Below are 23,938 nucleotides of genomic sequence, written 5' to 3' on the forward strand. Positions count from 1 at the left end.
AAGGATCATCTAAGGTTACTTACGCACCCGCTCAATGTTTACGGTACAGAGGAAATGTACCAGCGGGCATTGACAGGTCACGAGAAAGCACTAGGTCCTAATCGTACGTCCACATTGGAAACACTGAGGAATCTTGGGAATCTCTACTTTCATCAGGACAAGCTGAAGGAGGCAAAGGAGACGTGTCAGCGAGCACTGTGCAAATCTTTTGTCTCATGTAGTACGATCATATGACCACAAAAACACACCTTCAACTTATAACATCTCGAAATTCAATTTTGACAGTTGTAGGAGTACTTTACTGGTCCCGTGTTTCGTTGCGTGATGAATTGCCATTTGCCATATAATATATTTATGACACAAACCTTGATTTCAAAACTGGGAAACTCAGAAACTAGCTGATTTGCGAGTTCACTAGCTAGAAACCCTGCAAAAGCTTGTTCCCAGATTGATATAAGTGATGAGTTTCGGCCTGAAATATGCCTCTAGTACAAAGTTGGTTGCTAGAATAAAAATTCTCGTTATAAAATCGGTTTAAATGCCTTCCTTGGGTGTAGTCAAATAGCATAAAATGATAACACCTACGGGCCCTACTGGCCGTCGACCCACAAGACGTGACTCTCATTTTCCTCTTTCTTTCTTCCCTTCTTCAAACATACCTTTTTGTACATAGCCTATTATGTAGGTTCTATGGGTTCAGCCCATGACAGTTCACCTTGGGGCCAGGAAATCAGCTCACATTCATGTCTAACCACTCAATATTTCTCACAGGTCCATAGCTTTACTGTATGTCACTGGTTGCGAGGCGTTGCTTTATTTCTTTCTTCTCCCCTCCCCCGCCTTTTTTTTCCTTTCTCAGCCTTGGGTGTAGCCCTTCCTTCTAAACGTCCAAGTCTTGGTCTCTGTTTTAATATTATTTTTTCCCACTGGTTGTAAAAGACAATCTGATTGATGACCACCTATCGTCTCATGATGTAAAACATCAAGTGCATAGTGGTGTATATGTCCTTTTGGAGAAGGACTCGAATATCACCTAAGATGGAGTTGAGAGCAGAGGCAGAATCTAAGGTAGTACAATGTACGTCCTTTGTACGTCGATATAACTTGAGATTAGGTGATCTTAGGAAGTTATTCTAAGCTATTCCGATATTCCCCACTAATTCGCATTCCTTATGGCTGAATTCCAGATTGACTTATGTATACTTCTATGGGGCACCAGAATATACGTATCAGCCAGAATTATGAAGCTGATTTTACTGTGCGACATTCTCATTGAAATTATGTAGTCTTACGAAAAATTTTTGCGGTCTTAATTGAATGAGGGCCAGAAATTATCTAATCCAATAATTTGCACTATTTGGAAACCTATATGGCAATGATAAATGTAGCCTATATTTCGCAAACTGGGCCTCACGTAAAAAAGGCCTGCATATATTCCAAGTCCATATCAAATTAAGCGATCAAAGATTGATCCTACTCTGAAGATTGCTCTGGGTTACTCCAACACCGCTCCCTGAGTACTCCGAGTGCTCAGCACACGCACTCCAGCACTTGCCCCACGCTCCCGGATCATTCCCGGAGTAAAAAGCGGCACTAAGTCCGGCCGGAAACAGAAAGAATATGGCCCAAGGTTTCCGCAGCAAAAGAGTGCGGTAGTAATTATGGCATCGACCAAGGTGGGCCAATAGTACTCATTATTCAGCATCCGCTCGGTCCGACTTTGTTCCTTTGTTTGTTTTTCACCTTTTTATCCAGCTCCCCAGATAGATTCAGATAGTTAGAGACCTCAAGAGACCTTATCCTTTTCAATGCAGATCCATATTATTATATGATCGGTGATACTGGCTCATACGCGTATTCAGCTGACCGACGTATGGTTGTAGTATGTTTGTATGTAGCCCGGATCATGTGACAAAAGTGGGGGTCAAAAATCTGAGAACACGTAGCCAACAACATAATAAGAAGAATGAATGCAATTAAGAACTGAATCGAAAAAAACGGATCAGCCCAAGAACTGCATATTTTAGACCTTTTTACAAGTCGTATTCTCTTTCCTATTCCGGAGTAACCGAATATCTGACAATTACACTAATTCCATTATTGCTGTTGACATAGCGCTAATCTATTCCCTCTTGAGAAATAGTCTCTTCTATATCAGAATCGTTGCTAAATGTTCATATAACTGAATGTAGGGAGGATGTACAGTGCTAGAACACGATGTTAGGTACATTAAATGTGGACATAGTCAATACGAGTATACTGATAGTATATTTACTCGACGTAGATGCATTCTGCGCATTCTCTAATCCGACAGAAGCTAGTTTAAAGGGTTGTCAATCATGTATGAATGATAGTATCTAACTTTTTCCCGGATCCATGGCATGTCTACCGTGTTCTATTTCATATACGTGCATTCGGGACAGGAGACGAACTGCTGGACATTTATTATCAGACTAGATATTGTATTCTGAGATCTGGAAATGGCTCACAATCGCGAAGAGGAATGTGGCCAAAGGTATCACTTTTGGACCTATTTCGGGTTATCTACATGATGTCTCATGTAGATCTGTATGTCCTTGGATGCCGAGATAATTGGTTCCATTTCCGTGGAAGTCAGAGATTCGTAAAGTGAGAAGATATAATGGCCATCAGGTGACCCACATAACTAAATCTAATACACACAACATACAATCAAAATAATAGGAAGCCAGGAAAATGTGAGATATCTGAGCTATTTATGACAGATAATGCAACAGAAATAGACCACAAAGGAACACTATTCCAAGTAATGGCGCCGCTATTGCTAGTAGCACAAGAAGTTAGTTGACCTGTTCGAGCACCTAAATCTTAAAACGATCATTTTTCTGCCTTGTATTTTATTCTTTTCTGGACTTTATATTCTGACCTCACATGTCTTGTGAGTACTTTGCCTAGTATCTTCCAATCTCTAAACACAGCTTGCCACATTCTCTAGTCTGTCTAGTGTGCCTCGGTCGATGACGTCTATTCGTATTTATGTCTACTATGAATAGAGCTACCTTGATTTCCATATATGCATTACCTAAGTAGATCCACACCATAAATTAGTTATTGAACCTAAGTATGCAGTAGCGCAGATACAAGCTTTGCTTTTTCGCCAGATGCTCGCATCTCACCCTTACACCAGTGTGATCTCACCGCCGTCTCCTGCATTCTCATTGGTGGCACCTGGCTGATCATCGTGGCGGTGCTTGTCGATTATTGGCAACAACGGAAGGTTCCGACTTGGACCTTGCTCTTTTAATACAGTATGATGTGTCAGAAGATCCGGGGGTTGACTTTATAAATATTCCCTTTACCTACTCCCAGCGACCTTTGGTCTGCCCCGAATTTGCCTGCAGAAACATAAGAATCGTCGTCGTTATCACTCCAACGATCAAAATGTTTATCTCTCAGCCCTTCTTGTGCGCACTAGTTTTGGGCTCCGTGGTCGCCGCAGTGGACGTCGACATCAACGATGTCCCCTCCCAATGTCGGCAGATCTGTGATCCAGTGGCGAGTCTAACTGCCTCCTGCGACCGCAAAAACCAGGATGACACCCAGGAACTCGACTGCATCTGCAAGGATTCCAAAGCGCCCACCAGCATCCCGTTGTGCGAGGCCTGCATTGCGCAGAATAGCCGTGATGGACATGATAACGGTAAATCTCCTCCATTCGGTTGTTTCTTGCAAATAAATAATCGAACCATGTGTTAGATGCCAACGATCTCGTGCGATCATGTTCATTTTCAACCACGTCTTACAACCCAACCTCCTCAGTCACTGCAACAGCAACTGCCACCACCAATAGAGTTACCGGAACCTCAACTAGTCCCTCCACCACTACAACATCGGGCTCCGCCGCTGACGTCACTTCCCAATCTACGCTGGGACTTGTGGGCTCCGCGTTAATAAGCTTATTTGCTCTCTTGGGAGTTTAATAAAACTTGAGGCACAGATGTTGGTGTTGTTGTTGCGAAATTGGTTATTAAGAGCGTGTCGAGTGCAGATATTAATTGTGGACTTGGTGTTTTGCAACCTGGACATGTCAAATACCCTGGTGAACACAGACCCTACTTAAAAGGCTGGCACATATTGAGTTTAGTATCTTGATGAATTGGCTCTCGAGCTGTAGGCAGACTGATTCTACAAGCTCACTCCTACGTACTTTTAATTTCTCTCCATTCTCATTTATTCTATCCTTTTCGGGTTTTTATTTTAAAAAATGAATCTCCCCGTCGTCCTGTTTCTTCACTGGTTGATCACGTCAGCATCAGACGCTTTTATTGTTCCATTTGCCACTCTGGTAGTGCTCCATGATCTTCCCTCTCATATTGCAGAGTCTGAAGTTTAGTCGCTCGTCTAGTACATCCTTAGGAATATAGGCACTTTCATTAACTCATCTACTCTTAAATGATTAGGCATTAGTTACCAGTGGGAAGGGAATCCCCGCAGGCTTGAATAACCTTCTGACGTAATGTGGTTCTTGGCACTATGCCAAGATAAAGCTGTTAGCTAGAGCTCTCCTGCTCTTACCAACTGCTCTGGAAATTCAGTTTTATGTTTCTTGGGAGAAGAATGTTGTCGACTATAAAAATACGCGTATTCGCAAGTATGGATCCTCCATAGAATTAGGTCTCTGATTCAACTAAACCACCAAAACATCTCGCTTTATAAAGACGAGGTAAACAAACGAAGAATGTAAACTAACTAATATAGGAAATATAGGCGATCCGATAATGTTGTGGGCGGAGGGAAAATCGTGCGGGTGCGAGGGCTCTTTTGACGCAATTACGTAGTCGGGATATCGATAAATCACCACACAATCTTCTGAGGCGCCAGAAAATGAGTTATCTGAAGCACTATTCTTTACAGGTACGCAAGGAGATCGTGGTATACCTTCACAAATTTTTTATATTAGGCAATATTCGTTGATTTATTCCATATATATATATTTTTTGCATTGAAATGTAGCTGAACTCCGCACTGCGAAAAGTGGAGGGAGGCTGTGCGACGGGTAAATAATTTCAGGACTAGCCGTAGTCGATACGAAACCCTGCCAAGGGATTAAATTTAATCTCAAATTCTTTCTCAGATTGTCCTGGATGCTGCTTTACATTCTTAATTTCACGTTAAGCTTGCTAACCTCTTTCTTCCCAGACTCACTCTGGCTTATCCAATACTGTCAATTATTAGTTAGTCAGTGCCATAGCCGCCTTGTAAATGTCCAAAACATCTCTACCCGGCTTTGGTTAGATATCCTCACTATCTAAGTTTAAAAAAATCGTCCTTGCTGGGGCCGCTGGAGAAACCAGACTCGTTTCTAAACGCGTTTAATGCAAATACTTCGCTAAACACATTGTGTGGATCCGTGGCTGGGTTTTCCATATACCGTTGTGTTGTTATACTCGGCTCGCTTTTGTGAGTCTTTGAGCAATTTATAGGCCTATGCCATCTCTGAATACCGCAATTAGTTAGCGGGGTTGCCCTGAGTCGTCGAGTAGAGTGTCAACGAATAGAGATGTGCTGTCGTGGTCTTACTTTGCGTGCTAACTCCGCGTCGTCGAACTTATTATGATCTGGCGTGTTGTGAAAGCGCAAGTTCTCGATAGGCGGCGCAGATATCTTTATCTCGCAGTAGTCTTGATCAGAGCAGTTGTGAATTCTTGTTACCGCCTCCCGCTGTATCAAGGTATACTGCCCTCCACTGTGAATCTTTATACCTGGGCTGTTGGCGAAATCATTAATATTTAATATTTTCAGGCATGCGTGTGTCTCCATCTGGGTTATATAACACTGCAGAATAGGAGCTCCAACATAAACACCATTTCATGACATACTAACCCGCATCAGGATAGTGTACGACTGGTGATAGCCTATTCCACGTATAGTTAACGTAATGGGATAAGTGGTACAACGCGCCAAGTTCTGCAGCAATTCTGGTGACACGTGCTGTCGCACACGGATGCCCTGAAACGGTATGGAAATCTGGAAATGGTTCGTGAGATATAATTGTTGAAGTGCTGCAGAAGAGGTTGTACAGGAAAGTTTGAGGAGTCATTTTGTTATTGGCTGCCAAGTATAGGATATGTATCAGAAGTTTATTTCCGGGTGACGTCCAGTGCCAGTTTACCATCTTAATCGATCTGGCAAGGGAAAGCGAAGAAGGCCAGTTTGATTCCGATCTCTAGTGTTCTTCCAGGAATGTCTCCATGTCCAGCTCGGGTTGAATTCAACGGTGAAAACTCGTTCAATATACTCTCATATGTTCATAATCTTCCTTGGTATCTTATTTCGGTCGACTCCCGTGTAATTCAGAGCGATTCTGAGTATGCGACTCTGCCTGAGCGTGCAGTACTGCCGACCATCAAAGAGCATGTTGCTGCCTGTCAAGCGGCATTAAGCCCCCATCGTGGAGACCATCCTGTTTTGCATTTAGTTTTGGGGCCGCAGCGTGCGCATGTCACCAGTTTGCATTCTAGGTAGCCAAACGTACGGTAGCGGTACTTCTCAGGTCGACATCTCACTATATTGCCGAACTTTACTATATGGTCTTGGTGGGTTCTTCAGCTTTAATTTACAACAGACCGACTAGGAATATTAGCACTTTTGAAAGGAACCTCGAACACTTTGAAATGAAAGGGAATGGCCAGGAGTATGGGGTATATTTAGTAACAGTAAATCCTAATTAAACAGAGGGTATATGACTCTGGCTGGGTTGAGGATCACAAGGCAGCGATACCGTTATTCTATAAGTTCGTATCAAACTGACCATTGTACTGAAAAGGTGTCCAGACACCGATTTAGGCATGATACGGTATTTTTTTTCTGGTTGACAGTTCGAGAAACTAGACCCTCTCTATGTTTCATATTGTCTCTTTGCCACAAGATACACTTGCAGATAGAAGAGATCACTGAGGCCTCAGAAGGTTCAACAACGTATCTGAATCAAACCGCTTCTCGTTTGTTATGAATATAGGATCAGCCCGAGGGATTACCGGTATCCGAAGGACCGGCGAAGTCCTCATTTATATGTCTTCCCACAGACGAATTCCCGTATACTAACTAAGTACGCTCATACAATTCAATGGCTTAGTTCTCTCTATTTAATATTAAGTTCCCTGACCTACAATTGGTTTACAACATCCTTGATAATACCCGAGCCAGCTTTATGCAGCAACCGGATCACTTCTTCCAATGCAAGATCACTTTTGGAGGTTCCACCTGGAACAGTCCTTTGCAGCAATGCATCCGCTAGGGGTGTGTGGCCCTCGTTGCTTTGAATCTGATTGTTTGCCCCGTTGTCCAGAAGCATTTGGACAGCGAATAGGTTGCCCCTCGCAGCGGCGATGTGCAAAGCAGTTCGGCCGCTATTATCAGTAGCATTGATAATGTCATGTGATATTTCAATGACAGAATAAAAGAGACCCACACAATCCCGGTTGCTTGCTGCGCGATGTAGGAATGTCTGTCCTTGTGGATCTCTTTTATCCAATGTGTGTGTCAAGATCAACTCGACAGTATTTTTAAAGCCTCCATGAAACGCCAGCTCAAGCGCGGTATTTCCCAGAGCATTCTCCGCGAAGCTATTGGCCTTCATTTCTAAGAGCAACCGCGTAGACTCGTGATTTCCTCCTCTGGCAGCGAGATGCAATGGCGTGTTGCCGCAGTAATCTGTGGCCTCAGTATCAATTCCTCTGTTCAGTATAGCCTTCGCAATATCCGCAAATCCATCCCTGGCAGCATAGTGTAGGGCTACTCGGCCACGGTTGTCGGCCTGAGAAACTTCACCGCCATATTCAAGGAGCATCTGGAACAATGCTAAACCCGCTTGCATTCCATAATGCAGCGCCGTTTTACCATCGTTATCTCTCTGGGTTGTATCACCTCCGAATTTAAGCAATGCTTGGACTGATGTCATACGCCCCACTCTAGCTGCATAGTGCAGTGGTGTTTCACCATGGTTATCCTTCAGGGATATATCAGCACCATGCTTTAGAAGCAGGTAGATTTTTGAGACGTCCCGTCCCCTAGCAGCATAGTGTAGAGCTGTCTCGCCATGGTTATCCCTCTGGTACGTTTGAGCTCCATTTTCAAGCAGGCTTTTGAGTATTACAGTATCTCTTCCCCTAACCGCATAATGGAGGGCCGTTCGACCGTGGGAATCTGCTTCAGAGATATCCGCTCTATGTTCCAGAAGCACTAGAGCTAACAAGGGCTCTCTGTCTTTGACTGCGTAGTGAAGAGATGTTTCACCATAGTTGTCTTTCTGGTCAGCATTAGCTCCATTTTCAAGAAGGCTTTTGATTATTGAAATATGTTTTTCCCTAACAGCATAATGGAGAGCCGTTCGACCACGAGAATCTGATTGAGATATATCCGCTCTATGCTCGAGAAGCATTAAAACCATCAAAAGATCCCTGCGTTTGACGGCATAGTGAATAGCTGCTAACCCATAACTATCTGCATAGGATGTATCAACTCCATTCTCAAGTAACCCCTGAACTATTGAGATGTAGCTCCTTCTTACGGCGTGCTGGAGAGCTTGCGTACTGTCGATATCTGACTGGTAGACATCTAGATCCCACTTAGAGGGCTTTTTGAATGCTGAACCTTGTCCACTATCAGATGTCAGATGCAAGAAAAGACAAACACTGGGCATATTAGTCTTAGCGAAGTGATAAAACAGCATATCACGGATGTTTAGGTTTTCAAGATCTGACGCCCAAAATATGGCTGCGTTTGTGTCATGCCGATTTACCAGGTTCCAAAACGTGTCCTCGTTGCCGTTGTTGAAAGCTGCGAGAACATCCGGTGCTTCTACCTCCAGCAGCAAGCTTTGAAGTTCCGACGACTTGTAAGTCCTGGCCCAGACAGGAGCGAGATACAAATCTCCTCGTAGCTTATCTCTCAGCTTGCCATTCTCTCGATAGCACACACAGAGGTCGTAAAGTGTCGCAACTGTGGCAGGATGAGATTCCCCAGCCGAAGTGGTGTAGTATCTCCAGACAATCTCTCTATACACCTCTTCCTTGTCGGTTCGAGCGATGTCTTTGTAGTATGTGGCAAGCGCTGCAGCATGTTGAAGAGTCTCGCTGTCTCTAGGACCAAAGAGATTGAGTGCTTCTTCGTACCGCATTAAGATTTCCCACTCTCCATCTTCTACCTCAGTAGTTTCATTTAATTCTTCGGGAGTACTTTTGGTCGATCGTTGAGTTAAAATGGCACGCTGGAAATCCCTCTCTCGTCGTGCATGTATCTCACGAGCCTCACGAAGGGAAGCAGATGCTCGTACCATGATATCGTCCTTTTCGGCCATGCCTGGGTCGCAGTGATGGGTCACTGACACATATTTTTCAATGGCATTGTCAACATATCCTAGCTTGAAATCCACATCTGCAGCATCGAGAAGCTCGACCAATTGTTCTTGAGTTCTAGGCCATCGGCTGCCTTCAGTTACAAGGCGATACTGTAAGCCGGCTTCCCAGAGGTCTCTGGCTTTCTGAAGCTCCCCCTTTAGACGGCAAATCCTGGCATAGGGTGGTGCTATCGAACCAAATAGCATGAAATATCTTCCATGCGGCGGTTGAAGCATATATTGTGGAACCGTCGCTAGGAATATATTAAGGATGGTAACTAACCTGTGGCTATGGCTCCTCATGTTCTCATAATCTTTCATAATGCCATTTGTGAGGCATGCCTTGCCATTGAGCAAGAGTGCAGCAGCTACATTCTCCACCATATCCTGTCTGGGTATTTTGGCTCGAATAAAAGACTGTATTAGATCGTGGATGACAATCGTATCAATTATGTTATCTGACGAATTACGGATGAACTTAACAAGCCCTGTGCTCTCAAGTTCTCCGAGTACTGCTGACAGCCTGCTGATCTGACCTGATAGGTGTTTCAACCAGGATATTACGCCAAGAGATTGGCCATCGGACATTTCTGGAGGATAGGTGGAAATGTTATCCTGATCTAGAACAGCGCCAGAAAGTACGCTGAACGGAACATGCCCCGGGCCAAGGAAAACAGTTAAGTAAAGAAGTTTGAGCGAATCGGGACTCCGCTTGCCCAGGGCGTCATGTAACATGTCAAATACCGCCCAGAGAGTCAGTCCTTTCTCGTAAGTTCCAATATACCTTCTGGTATGTGCTTTCAGAGTTTCGTTTAAAAATTTGGTTTCGAATCGCTGCTTGTACTCGTGTATTGAAATAAGGCCGTACGACAAAAAAGAACCAGCTTGCTCTAGAGCAAGAGGCAAACCGTTAAGTTTACGAGAAATGTTTTTGGCTGTTGTGCTGGCTAAATCCGTGTAAGTAAAATCATAAAAAACATGTAAAATGGATCCACTCACTAAAATAATCTGTTGATTTGATATTGGCACATCGCAGGATAATCTCAGAGCCAGTATGGTCATCAACACCTTGTAAATGAATGCCAGGGAAGTCCAAACGCGAGTGTAGATGACATGAAGTCGTCACCAATAAAATATGACCGTGATTGCACGAGGGCAGATACTTTCTAACATCAAAGACCCCATTCCAACTCCAATCGGCATCGCTAACGTACGGTATATCGTCAAAAATGATGATCCATGAGTAATTCGAATCTTGCTCTAGCCACTCCAGCACCCTTTCAACGGCCGGTTTTGTAGGGCAAAAGTCAGATGGCATAAGCGACGATATTAGCTCAAACGAGTCGTCAATCAGGGATGTAGATGATGCATTAACCCATAAAACGGACTGATAAGAATCTCTCTTGCCAGCAATGTAGTGAATTGCTAACTGTGTCTTCCCACATCCACTAAGTCCCCAGATAACAAGAGATTTTGTACCTCTTCCTGGGGAGTTTAAGCATTCCTGAATCCGCCGCAGCTCGCCTTGGCGTCCAAACATCTTTGTCCTTGGTATTGGAATCTTCATTTTAACGTTTCCTGGATGTTGCCGATAGCGAAATCTGCTAGGAATGGAGGAACGTAGAAGCTCTTTTGCGTAGGCGGCCGCTGTTGCTGCTGCATAATTCTGCCACATTTTTCCCTTGTGAGAGTCTGCATAGTCACAAATTCCTCGGATCACAAGGCACGGAAAGTGGTCCATCAAACCTGCGGCTTCCATATCGTAGCATAATATTCCCAACCTCTCCGTGAGTCGGTCGCGCGTTTGCGCATCTCTCATCACCTGATTCGCAGACGCGATGAGACCATAATGGATTTGCGGCAGTATCGACTCCCGTTGGATGCGAGCTACTCTTTTCAATGGATCGCATTCGCACTCACAGGAAGAGGTAGGAGGTCCTTGGTGAGGGTAGGATGACTGAAAGAGAGTATCTCGATCCTGTCCGGGATAGATAAAAAATGACCTCATGGAAGGATACATCTCTGCGCCCTTCGCCAAGTGGAAAGATATATTGTTTTGCCCCATGATATGGTTTGCCTGGAGATGAGAAACCGCTTTTAAGAGAACCTCCGGTGGCTTATTCAAAACCCCAGTCTGATAGAAGACACCGTCTGCTAATGTCTTTCCGAAATCATACTGTACGACACCCCCAAAATGAGCCGTTGGTTTACTTACAACAATATCTCCAAGGCGAACATCCACTGATCCATTGGGTGCACCACCGCCAATCCCAACCATGAGTCCGAATTTGATAGAGGGAAATGTGGATCGCATTTGCATCGCTGCCACCGTAGCAGATGTCTGACCATATATGCCGGAAGGGAGACAGGCAAGGACGATATTATGGCCTGCAATTTCCCCCAGGCAGTAGACATTATTATCGTTTTCTCGTATGGGAAGTGGAACATGTGTATCATCAAGCATCGCCTTCGTAGCCGCCATCTCAAGTGGCAAGGCGCTGATCCAGCCTACTGTGTAATCATGGTGCATAAACTTTTTCCTCGTGCTTGACATTGTGCCAAACTTTTAGGAGAACAGGTATCACTATACTATCCTCGAATTCGATGGTTTTGGGGATAACAATAATACTCCACAGTGTGTGGTCTCGGGTTGTCCAGATGACAAAGCTGAACCAACTCCGAAGCAGCCCCCGCTTGGATATGCAGGGCTACCTCAGCTATGATTATCCTTGTATGTCTATCATACAGGAACCCCTGTCGTGGCCATTTGCCATTAGTTCTGTTCTTGTGGGTCCCCTGGTAGGCGACTACGAAGCCTTTGAATTGCTTCTGCAAAGTTCAACACAGCACTTCCAGAACTGTCTTTGGCAGAGCTGCTAGAAGCATTTTGAGCTTTCCCTTCCGGCATGAGTGATATGTCCCCAATCTCTCTCCACATTCACACCTATTGCCATCCCGGAAACCGAAAAATTTTAAATGAATTGCAACCCAGGAGTGGCCAGCTCGTAGCTGGGTTACATAGCCGGTAAGCTCAGTTTCTTGGTACTGAATTATACCACCGCCGTGTGTGGATGGAGGATAGTTTGGTGTCGATTTGACGGAGGTGCGCACTTTTTGGCTGTTTCCCATTCATCGCAGCAGTCTTCAAGTGTCTGCTTGTGGATGGATGCTTTCTGCTTTGACACAAAGCGGCAGGAAAGGTATGCTCTATCTGGGTTAGTTGACATTTAGCTCGGCAATCTGTCGTTCTAGGTCACGACAGCGTCCAGAGATCCATGGAAGGCGAAGCGCTACTCCACGGCTCCGACCGCCGACCTCCAAAGCTGTATGCAGGAAGCCTGGGTTATTCGTTGACCTGACTTCTCTGATGGCGTCCTGATTGCTTGTAGGGTCGACTTGCTGCCACATAGGATATGGGCGGTGTTTTTTTCCTGATATCCCTGGTGATACGCTTAGGGATGCTACGGTTCGGATCAAGTCGTAATAGAAGAATATGAACAAAGTCACGAACAATCTTTGCATACTTTGTCTACAGTGTAAAAGTGTATTTATTGATGATGGAGGGTAAAGGGGGCACAAAACATGCCAATGGTGTCTGCAGCCAACGAGAACAGACTATGAGGATATGATGGGGGTTGAACCGCGCGAATAGCAGGGTAGGAGTGTGAAAAAGGCCACGTCAGCAATTCAGATTTGTGGAGTGAAAATTAGAGGGCCTCAGGTCCCTACAAGGAGATATGGGCGCAAAACCCGATGAGGTAAAAAAAAGCGGGTGAAGACAGACATAACACAACTGTGATTCACTGGTGGTTACCCACCTATCACTATGCACCTGGCGCGTGAAATACTGGTTTGTGCGGTCAATACCACGATAACCGCGCTCCGCTCTGTTCTGAGTTCCTTTGGTCGCTAGCTGGGAACATAAAGCAGATCATTGGCCTGCTGCCACGCCTGCTGAGACCAGCTGGTCCGAATGGTACCTCCTAGCTTCTGTCAGATAGTCGGTCAGCCCCGAATAAGAAAGAGAATACGATTTGTAGTACGTCTTAAATGATCAGTTCTTGAGCTTTTGAGCTCTTCTTAATTATTCTGATGATTATATGATGCTTATCTTGCTTATGTTGATTGTGTACGGAGCCTTATTTTACCCCTCTTCAGCCACATGATCCTGCCCACGTACAGCCATTCTATCTGACAGTAAACAAGGCCCTCTATACGCAACCAACATAATCAAGACAAAAATAATCAGAATAATCATCTTAAGAACCAATGTAATCAAAAAGAGCTCAAAAACTCAAGAACTGATTAGTTTAAACGTTTTATGAATCGTATCCTCGCTATTGGGGACAGACCGAATATCTGACATAAGTTTATCTGATCCGTAGCAAGATCGTCGTGTGGATTTGGGGGATATATCTTTTACTACCCTCTCTTCCGTCTAGAGTCTATAGGCTCTAAGCCCTGAAAGCCGTCATCTTCAATGACTGACACCTTGATGTTATGGGCTCTCGTTCAACAGGTCGTCATAATTTTCAATTCGAGTCAAAATTGCATCACAAAAATCGATTCCTCTAGCAGTGATGAACCAGCGCCGAACCGACTACTAACTAGACGTCAGACACATTTCCATACTCAACAACATAAATCGCCTTTCACGCGAAGGTCATCAGCAGACAGTCGAGAGTAGTCATCATTAATCGACACCCCGATATATATATCCGCCCGTCCCAGTACATCTACCATTTTGAACAAATCATATTAATATTGCAAACACTGCAGCTTATTGATTTATCTATTATTACCATACCTGAACAAACCCCAGCCGCCTTAAAAATAACCAAAACTAGTGTATCCTCACAAAACCCCTTCTAAATCACTCAACTAAACCAAATCACTCCTCAAGAACAACCATCCCCAACCGTCCCGCAACCTCACTCATGCCCACCCCCCGCCAAACCTGCGTATCATCGGGACAAACCTCCAAATCGGGGTCCGGATCCCCGGATGCATCCCAGTCCGCCATGTAGAAGTAAACTCCGGCCTCGGAGACAAACTTCGCGCGATCGAGCACAACTGCGAACACGCGAAAGGACGTGCGGAGTGTTCTTTGTGCTGCGATGAGAGTATCTTCGGGTTGTTGGAGGGTGATGCGGTGTGCGGTGGGGGGTTGTACGTCGCCTGCGGAGAAGGTGTGCATGGCGCCGATGGGGAAGGGATTTTCTTGGTCCCCGTCTTGGGTTTGATGGGATAGAACTTCGATTTGGGCGGTGCGGATGGAGAACCAGGAGGGGGATCCTGGGATGGAGAATTTGAGAGTGAGGGCTTTGTTAGCCGGGAGGTGGGAGACAATTAATGCTATAAAAAGGCGGGCTGTGCTTTCTAGGAGGGAGGGCCCCGCTGTGTCGCGGAGGTGGCTGAGAAACGGCGCATAGATAAGGTATTGAATATCGGGGTTGTTTCCCCTGGTGACTGTTACAATGTCGGCATCCTGGGAAACCTGGAATGCTGGATCAGGAGAGAAGCCGCCAAGTGAAGTTTTTTGGCCTAGCTGGTCACAGATCTGCTCTTCTGATGGGGATTCAAGTTAGGAGGCTCGCCCTCGTCCACGTTCATGGCATATTGTAGCCCAGGGCGACAGGCGTTGAAGAAGATATTATTTATAATGATCTAGCCGATATCAATCTGGCACATGAGGCGCTCGATGGACAACTCGAATGCCTCTGGCGAGAGATCGCCGGAATCAGATAAACACTGCGCGTCGTCAAAATCGCTGTGCGCGCTGGAAAACAAGTGGTTAAAGTAGAGCAAGTCCGGGCTTTTGCCCTCCTTAGCAAGCTCATCCCAGTCCTTAACATAGCCCAGCCGGTAACTGTGCGATCGCAGCAGAACACAAAACCCAACGGGCGTGTCGTCGCTAGGACGGAAGAATTGGGGAATCAGCGGGGGTTGATTCTCAACCCCCGACCGGTGTTGCTGCTTGCGGTGGGCGATTTCGCGGCGGTTATGCTCAATACAGGCGAAGGCGTCGGGCGCGCAGAATAAATAAACCTTGAACAAAGGCTTAAGCTCTTCATTCATGAAACTGTGCATCAGGTATTCCCGGAGCTGTTGGTGGTCTGCGTCCAAGGAGACGAGGCTGTAGACCTGGATGGGGACCAGGTGGCTGGGGTCTGGAGTGAAGTCGGGCTCGACGATCTGCTCGAGCACCACGCGGTGACCCAGATGGTCGGGGTAGGTGCGCACCTGCTGCCAGCCTTCCTCGGACATGATGACTGACTTGGGGGTATGAAGTATGAAGAGTGGAAGGAAGGGAAGGGATGAAATGAAGAAATGCAGACTTTAAGTAACTAGTTAACACAACCGGGATGTAGTACGTAATCAAATTGATGCCGGAAATTTGCTCGAACATTGGTTAACGTAGTCTAGCACCGATCCTCGTCCATAGTGAACATGCCATGGAAAGAACCCTTGGCCATCTCCACAATGGTGGCCTTGATGGCAGTAAACTCGGTCTGCAGGAGAATAGGATTTCTTCCGTCCCCTAGCAGAGCTCCCAAGACTTGCTTCGCCTCGTCTTCACGGCCCTTAAGGATAACCAACGTGGAGATCAGGAAGAAGCAAGACAAAGGCCAGAATAATGGCAGCGACGAAAATCTGGAAAGCCAATGGGAAAGGCCAAGCATCGCTAGGTTGCAAAGAGCAAGCCGAAATCAATCCTGTAGCTGATAGTAATGCCGCAAGTAATTATAGCGCCTTCGATCATGACCAATTGACTACGATGTTTGGACATGCAGCATTCGGACTGCCAGATTGGCGCTGTTGACGTGTTCATGCCGTTTCCTGTCGGTACGCGATTAGCTGAGTATATTATTTGCCCGCGCTTCTGAGGACTCACCGAAACCTGTGACTAAGCGTCCAACGATCAGCTCGTGTAGGTGGAACGCGGTGCACTGCAACAGAGCTCCAACAACCATGACGAATGAACCAAGGAAGATAGTCTCGCGCCGACTCAGCCATTACCAACCAAGATAGTTAGAATAGATCCGGAGAAGCATCGCAAGTGGTAAGGGGCGACGACAATACCTACGCCCATGTGGCCAGCTAATGGCTATGTTCTACTGCCACAGACACTGAGAGCACAACTTACCTTAATGAGTGGACTGTGTATGACTCTCTGACTCGGTGAGATGGTTGTATTATTCACCATTGAGCGAAATCGTAAGAAAGTATTTGATGAAGGAATCAAGGGTCAGAAGGCCACCAGTGACACCCTGACCATAACCGAATAGAAAAAAAATCCATGCCGGCTATAAGCCCTATATCGATTTGCAGCTTGCTGCCCTGGAGCCCCAAGTATCTGCGAGCCATCTCGGAAGCACATGTGCCGGATCCCTTCCGGCAAGTTTGATACGATTCCCTAACGGGGATGAGAACTCTTAGGAGAAATTACTATGGAACGGGTTCATGCGACGATGAGTGCAAAAATCCTTGTGGATATAAAGAGAAACTGGAGGGAGAAGAGTAATTGAAGCAGGGAAGGGAACTGAAAGAAAAGAGGGATCTGGGAAGCGATAACAACAGGCAAAAGGACGGGGCTTTTTTTAAAGCGACCAGAAGTGAGCAATTAGACTAAAGAGTGATACGATGGATGTGATTTCATAGTAAATATAGGTTCCGGACGGGAGGGGCTGAAGTATCCCACGGTCTCCTCAGGACATTGGGACAGTTGAGTGGTTCAGTACTTTGCCCAAAACTGCGAATGGGAGGGCAACCGAAATAATTGAGTACTGTTACTTCCATCCAACTGGGCAATTTTGGGTATCGCAAACTTTCAAAGAGTCTGAGATTGTTCCCACGCTTGGACTACACTTGTTGCTTCGCACAGACACCATCGCATCCATGTCAATCTGAGTTTCGGCGATGGTGGTAGCCTGATCTGAACAATCGGAAGGAGGCCCGAACGGTCTCTTTCCTCTTCGGATGTTTATCCAAATAAATTATTTTCTCCCACAGGTTCACAATCAATCATAGTGGAGTTTTCTCGGAGATGGGAAAGATCTTATCGTCATACTCCGCTCACATGACATATGTTGATATGTTATAGTGCCACGTTGTCTCCTTGAGAATCCCTAGATGCTTTTTCATGAATCTGGGAGAGTCTCCAGGTTTTGTGGAAAGAGTGCCTAGTATTCAGAGTCATGCTCTTGCTTCGGCAATGAGATACATTTATGTGTTTCTGGGATTTCTTATTTTCATAATGAAATATGTTGTTCACTGTTTGTTGTGCATTGAGCTTAGTACCGTTATTTGTGAGCTTCTACTTTACTAGAATTAACATCGTTATGTATCTTTTAGTTCTGTACACCATCAATCAATTGGAGAAAGAGCAAGCGGTAAATCAACTTCTTTTGCCCCTTTTTTCCATGTAGGTGGGGTAGCTAAAAATTAAACTGAGGCAACATTATGTCAATAAAGAAAAATATAGTATTATGCCTGAATTGGCGTCATGGCGCCTTTTTAGTGCAGAGGTGCTGTTGACACATTGTCAGAGCTATCTACGACAGTGATCTTTCCAATTTTCAGGGATTTGTATTGCTGCATGTGACAACGCGAGCATTTATTCATTATCTATCACTGATGGTGCCGACCTTGTATCGACGACGACAAACTCACAAGCTCCACCCTCTCTGCTGTCCCGGCTAGATTTTTGCCTAAGCGATGAAAACCATGACGATTATATTGATAGAATGTGTCAGAGTCAACTGCACCATAGGAAAGTATGACTATTAGACACAGACAATCAAAGCTATGGCACAGCCCCACAAAATTTGATAATAAAATTCGACGTGCCTTAGCTTTCTGTCCAAGCAGCCCTGCCTGAGGCAGTCTTCGCTGAATGAGGGGAGCGAGGGGCCAGTTGATAAGGTAATGATCTGCATCCTAGGTGGTTGCCTAATGTACGGGTTCACACCCTCCAACCTCTTTCCTGTATTCTAGAGAGAGCGAGTCAACCATCCAAAGTATGGTAGTTATCGTGGTCCAGGGTATCAATGATATATCGTTCCCTACATTAGGCAACTGGCTGCGCACAGCTGTCGATGAGCTTACTGCCTTCTTCCTCCCCGAGTCACACCACCAGTCATTGACGTTTGGAGCGGCCAGAAATACTTTGCGGTATTTGACATGGTTGGAGCGAGAGCATCGGCGATGTCATGCATATGCGCTGCACTCATTGGGCCTAGTGTTCCATGGTCATACAAAGAGGATGGACCAATGGTAGGCAGCAGACGGAGGGTTCTACGCTGTCAACAGTCGGACTATTCATGCCCTAATGCAGCCTCGTCTCACTCACATCAACAACAGCCACCCTAGTCGTTTAATACCATGTTGGACTCATATACATGAAATTAGCTGCGGGGAGGACAGGAGGTATTGTAACGTTCAGATAGGCTCTAAAATGATGACGACTTTCATTTATCCAGATACTTCACTGTACGTGATATGCAGGCAAGGGTTATTTCTCTCCAGTTTAGTCAATTTTTGCTTGTAGTGGCCGCGAAGGGTTCTGCATATTATTATTCTAGGCTTATTCTGTAGCCGAGCCTCGTAGCAACCCCAGGGCCTCCTCTTTTTGTAGATCTTTCCTCCTAATCTCATTGTCTCTTCCCCTTTCTCCTCCCGCTTACGATTGTTATATTTTGGGGTTATCCCTCACCCATCCACCATCATGGCATCCGAAGCGCGTCCGTTCGGATGGGCTCTGCGCAGGAATGGTTCCTGCCTGGCAGATCTCGAGGTCGACTGCGGGATAACGGTAGATCCGTTTCACGTCTGCTGTCCAAGCGGCTCCTTCTGCCCGACAGATAAAAATGTCGCCTGTTGCCCGTCCGAACCTAAGTGCCACGATGCGCTCCATGCCAAGCCGGTATGTGCCAATAGCACCTGGGATCTGTATATTAATGGCGATTACTTCTGCTGCGAGCAGGGAACCACAGCATTCGCGAAGGACGGTGGATCCGATGGATGTGGCATTCCCGGATATCATCTGCAGCCTTGGGAGCACAAATTGTCAATAATTGCTTCTGCTTCGGGCAAGTCATCGCTTGCTACTCAAGAAATATTTGACATGCATTCATCTCACTGACTGTCTGGTTTTTGATCGCAGCATCGAGCTCGACGATATCAACCCCAACATCAACCTCCACTTTCACATTCCACTCATCGGGCACAGGTACCCCTGCGCAGGTGACAAGCAACTCATCAAATACAAACATTGGCGCCATTGCTGGGGGTGTCGTGGGCGGAGTGGTAGGCACCGCGATTATTGCGGGCTTATTGGGTTTCTTGATCCGTCGATCACGACGTCAGCAACAATCACCTAAACTTCAAACTCAACTAAAACCAATGCAACTCATGCAACCATGGCAGCGTTATCAAGCCCGAGCCGAGCTGGACAACAACCGTGTGGTAGAATTGGAAAACACCCGGGGCAGCCAGCCGCAGGTGGAGCTGCCATAGAGGGTTAGAATCAAGACTAACCAGCATTCAATATCCAATGATATCTTTAAAAATACAACCCCCGATGATATTGGCAAGGGCTTAAATATATCGCTATAAGTTAGATACCTATCTCGGTCTGGAACTCAAGGTGGGAGTTGCGGGTGACTGAGTCAGGAGCTGGGTAACAAAGGGGATGCAGGGATATATGTGGTGAGAGTAGCTCGATGTGTAAAAGCTGTTACAGCCAGGTGTGGATTGGAAAATTATGTACGAAATGGAATTATGCTCTATCTTCAGGTTTGACAATCATTCTGGTACACCAAATTTAGTGTCCGCATACTACACATGGAAGAGAGCCACACCTGCGTCCACCGACGAGGAAGGAAATTAGATAGTACAGTAGACAACTGAGAGGAATGAAAAACTAGGTGAACGAAATAGGAGACGATACTACAGAAGATGCCCGAGCACCCCAATGGGAAGACAGTTGTTGATTCAGAATGAGGAGAAAGCTACTCCATAACAGGCTAATTTGTTTCAGCAAAATGTCAGATCGCTTCTGTATGCTGCTGCAATCACTCGACCAGATGTACCACGTACGGTGATAAAATAATCCGAACGTTCGTGGAATCCATCACAGAAAAAGTTGGATGGGGTTGTTGAACGTGCAATCCGCTCGAAACATTTGGCGACAAAATATTCGAGACCGGAGAAGGTGAGGTTTTTATGCGTTCAAGTGATGTGGCTTATGGAGAGACTGAAAGCCGCAAAGCACAGAAGGATACTTAAGCGAACTATTTGGAGGTCGAATCTACCAGAAGGACAGCAAAAAGAATACAGTCACGACGGCGACCCCAAAGGCTTAGCTTTTGGCACTATTCGAAGCAGGAAATCAGACCTACATTCTGATGGAAGCCGCTGTTCAGCGCAATCGGACTGAAAATAGCACATGATATCAGTATAGGGTGCGATGACCATAGACCTTATGAGTCACCGTTCGGACGAGGCTGACATATTTTACATATTCACCATCATTAGCTTCGTCGGGGAGTTCAAGCTCAACGCATACGAATCAATTGGATCCCAATATCTAGGGCGACAGCTGACGTGTTGACTAAGATTTTATAACGTCAGAGTATGAGTCTTTTGTTAAGATGTTAGGATTGGTTAACATTTCGGGCACCATCGGTTGACTTAGGCTGTCTATAAGCCCTGGAGGAGTGATTCAACCGGACAAATACTGCTAATCTAGACTTGACTATATAGAATTTGCATTCTATATAAGTTGCAAATTACAGAGCTATGACCACTACTTTTGATCCTAATATTACTTATGCACTGGAGCAGATTGATATTTAGGAGATATTAGTGGTTAGAGGCTTGCAAGAATCAGGTAGTTATTCGATCATGACATATATACGAATTTGGTGTCAAGTCGACGTTGTATTCATATGAATATCGGCCTTCCAAATAAAATGTTAGCAGAGATTTGCATTTTGCAAGTTAAGTGTGAATGCGGATAGGATTTCCAATCCTTCACAGAGTGGTTTTCTGGACTTATACAGTAGGTTACATGCGCAAACTGCACTATTGAGGATTATCCCTCTGCCAATTCCGCACCAGGATATGAATCTTGAGCGTTAGCCCGCCGTTGTACGGGACTTCACATTCTTTAGCTTTTACGCAGCCTTGTCTGGATTGCATCACCAGTGCTTCATTATGGACTAGTCTGCTCGTATCTCGCTTAGTATTTATTACTTTAGCTAACTATTGCTCCATATCTGATAAAGTAATATCTGCAAATTAGGTGGGTTGCCAAATGTGCGGGGTTCACACCCTCGAGTACTGCCCCTTTTTCTGTATTCTAGAGGCCGCGAGTCAACATCAAATAACATGGTAGTTATCGTGGTCTAGGATATCAATATATCGTTCCCTATATTAGGCAGCTGGTTCCGTGCAGCTGTTCGATGAGCTTACCCCCGAGTCACATCAATATCTACTAAGAATATCTACCTCTGTGTCATCTTATGGTAACTAAGATCCATTGTCAACTTGGGAGAGAGACAATGATAGATACCAACACAAACGCTCCTCCAACTCGACCTCGTGTCCGGGATCTTCTGCCAAAACTTCACCTTGGTCGTCACCGCCCTGGGTTACTAAACTCTCTCACTGATGTCCCTGGTGTATTAGTCCATACTGAATCCATACACCGACCGTCTACAAATACCAGCCATGCGATCAATACAGGCATAACCACGATTCTGCCCCGTCGGGATTGGTTCAATTATGGTTGTTATGCAGGCTACTTTCGCTTTAACGGCTCTGGTGAGATGACTGGCTCTCACTGGTTGGATGAGACTGGTCTACTTAACTCGCCTATCATACTGACCAACTCTTTCTCTGTGGGTGCATGTTACACAGGTATTTATGAATATGCTGTTCGCGAATACAGAGATAAGGAAAGTGGCCTGGTGGATTGGTTCCTGCTCCCGGTGGTGGCCGAGACATGTGACTTATATCTGAATGATATTGGTGCCATGGTTGTCACACCAGATATGGTGGTACGAGGAATCGACCAAGCTAACGCCGACTTTGTAAAGGAAGGTAATACAGGAGGAGGAACGGGTATGGTCTGCCAAGGATTCAAAGGAGGCACTGGCATGCCAGCCGTATTATTGATGGCCTGGTGTTTGGCGCAGAGGTAATGTATACAGTTGCTGCTTTGGTCCAGGCAAATTATGGTGCTAAAAGGGACCTTCACTTTGGTGGAGTTCCAGTTGGGCGCCTAATCGCCGAACAAGACGCGATCGCCACTGCTGAAGAAGAATCGCAAAGGGAGGATGCAAGAAAAGCCAAGGATGGAAGTATTATTGTGGTAATCGCAACGGACGCGCCGCTCCATCCTACCCAGCTTCAGCGTTTGGCTAAAAGAGCTACTGTGGGTCTATCGCGTGTAGGTGGATGGGGATCTAATAGCTCGGGGGATATCTTTATTGCCTTCAGTACTGCCGAGAAGATTCCCCGAGCTCCAGATTTCAGCTGGAAACCAAGAGTCGAACAGAATATTGCTGTGGTGCAGATGTGACAATTAATGCCTTGTTCGAAGGTGCGGCAGATGCTACTGAGGAGGCCATCTATAATGCATTAATAGGGGCAGAGGATATGGAAGGTCCGCGAGGTAAATATTCCAAAGCTTTGAATCATGTAAAACTGCAAACCATCATGGAAAAGTACCTCTAGCGACATACATGTCTATTAGGAGTAAAGATTTATCCATGCGGACAGGATATTCAGAGACATCTAGGGTCCCAATTCTTCGGGTCTGAGCCGTAAGTATCCTAGCATGATAGCGAAGGGTGTAGCTGTCGATATCGGCGGAGATTTGTCACCCTAGAGTAGTTGCTTCCCTGCGAGGAGGTCACCCTAGGCTCGGCCTTCCAGGCATGTCACCACTCTTATGATATCCTAATATTACCGATCCTACAGTGCTGTCCAAATCTGATAGGCAAGCGTCGTCAATTGGTGGGCATAACATTGACGGTTCCTAGTGTACGTGGGTTGGCGTCCTTTCTCGAGAATCACTCCGATGCTCTTGTATATAAACCCTCAATTCTATAGATAAGAGAAATGGTAACAAATAATTTTCCTCTGATCTATAACGTTCCCACAGTGATATGATCTTGCGGTTGAAACTTTGGTTATGGACCTCACAGAATACCTAGGAATCCGCTGCACATATCCCTTTTGTTGAGCTGATTTACCAGTAGCCGCATGTGACGCCCCGTCAACCCCTTAAAGCATGTATTGAGTTGTCATAGCTTAATTGGTTAGCGATAACAGGCATGTTGAATACCTGTTTCTACGCAAAATTAATTACTAATAGTCCTACTTCCAAGACACAAGCTGAACTGTACGTGCATATAGGTGACCCTGGCCGCTCTCAGCCACCAATAGAGTAGGTCTCCTACCAGATCGCTTGGAAAGGGAAGACAAAAGAGGGGAGAGCGGCATGTTTGTTGTCTTGAGTGTTTAGGCGGAGGAGGTGATGGACATCATGCG

At 45.7% G+C, this 23,938-nt stretch overlaps 7 protein-coding genes across 7 annotated transcripts; 2 read left to right on the forward strand and 5 right to left on the reverse strand.

Moving 5' to 3' along the window:
- Window positions 1-3,420: 3,420 nt before the first annotated feature.
- ATNIH1004_003737 (uncharacterized protein) lies at window positions 3,421-3,959 on the forward strand (the record flags this gene model as incomplete). The annotated part of the gene is made up of 2 exons (XM_033568410.1): window positions 3,421-3,679; window positions 3,736-3,959. 2 exons carry the CDS (start codon window positions 3,421-3,423, stop codon window positions 3,957-3,959), a joined length of 483 nt encoding a protein of 160 aa, XP_033430405.1.
- Window positions 3,960-7,144: 3,185 nt separating this feature from the next.
- On the reverse strand, window positions 7,145-11,930 carry ATNIH1004_003738 (uncharacterized protein; the record flags this gene model as incomplete). Its single annotated transcript, XM_033568411.1, has 3 exons — window positions 7,145-9,548; window positions 9,660-10,323; window positions 10,376-11,930. 3 exons carry the CDS (start codon window positions 11,928-11,930, stop codon window positions 7,145-7,147), a joined length of 4,623 nt encoding a protein of 1,540 aa, XP_033430406.1.
- Window positions 11,931-14,267: 2,337 nt separating this feature from the next.
- ATNIH1004_003739 (uncharacterized protein) lies at window positions 14,268-14,989 on the reverse strand (the record flags this gene model as incomplete). Its single annotated transcript, XM_033568412.1, has 2 exons — window positions 14,268-14,873; window positions 14,933-14,989. 2 exons carry the CDS (start codon window positions 14,987-14,989, stop codon window positions 14,268-14,270), a joined length of 663 nt encoding a protein of 220 aa, XP_033430407.1.
- A 54-nt stretch (window positions 14,990-15,043) lies between these two features.
- Window positions 15,044-15,643, reverse strand: ATNIH1004_003740 (uncharacterized protein; the record flags this gene model as incomplete). Its single annotated transcript, XM_033568413.1, has 1 exon — window positions 15,044-15,643. One exon carries the CDS (start codon window positions 15,641-15,643, stop codon window positions 15,044-15,046), a length of 600 nt encoding a protein of 199 aa, XP_033430408.1.
- A 155-nt stretch (window positions 15,644-15,798) lies between these two features.
- On the reverse strand, window positions 15,799-16,350 carry ATNIH1004_003741 (uncharacterized protein; the record flags this gene model as incomplete). The annotated part of the gene is made up of 3 exons (XM_033568414.1): window positions 15,799-16,061; window positions 16,154-16,216; window positions 16,272-16,350. 3 exons carry the CDS (start codon window positions 16,348-16,350, stop codon window positions 15,799-15,801), a joined length of 405 nt encoding a protein of 134 aa, XP_033430409.1.
- A 2,717-nt stretch (window positions 16,351-19,067) lies between these two features.
- ATNIH1004_003742 (uncharacterized protein) lies at window positions 19,068-19,659 on the reverse strand (the record flags this gene model as incomplete). Its single annotated transcript, XM_033568415.1, has 2 exons — window positions 19,068-19,428; window positions 19,487-19,659. The coding sequence occupies 2 exons, from the start codon at window positions 19,657-19,659 to the stop codon at window positions 19,068-19,070; spliced, it is 534 nt and encodes a 177-aa protein (XP_033430410.1).
- Window positions 19,660-21,942: 2,283 nt separating this feature from the next.
- Window positions 21,943-22,964, forward strand: ATNIH1004_003743 (P1 family peptidase; the record flags this gene model as incomplete). Its single annotated transcript, XM_033568416.1, has 2 exons — window positions 21,943-22,504; window positions 22,579-22,964. 2 exons carry the CDS (start codon window positions 21,943-21,945, stop codon window positions 22,962-22,964), a joined length of 948 nt encoding a protein of 315 aa, XP_033430411.1.
- Between the last annotated feature and the right edge of the window lie 974 nt (window positions 22,965-23,938).

Source organism: Aspergillus tanneri (assembly GCF_003426965.1).
Source record: "Aspergillus tanneri strain NIH1004 chromosome Unknown AapTan_1_pilon_pilon_pilon, whole genome shotgun sequence".
NCBI lineage: Eukaryota > Fungi > Ascomycota > Eurotiomycetes > Eurotiales > Aspergillaceae > Aspergillus > Aspergillus tanneri.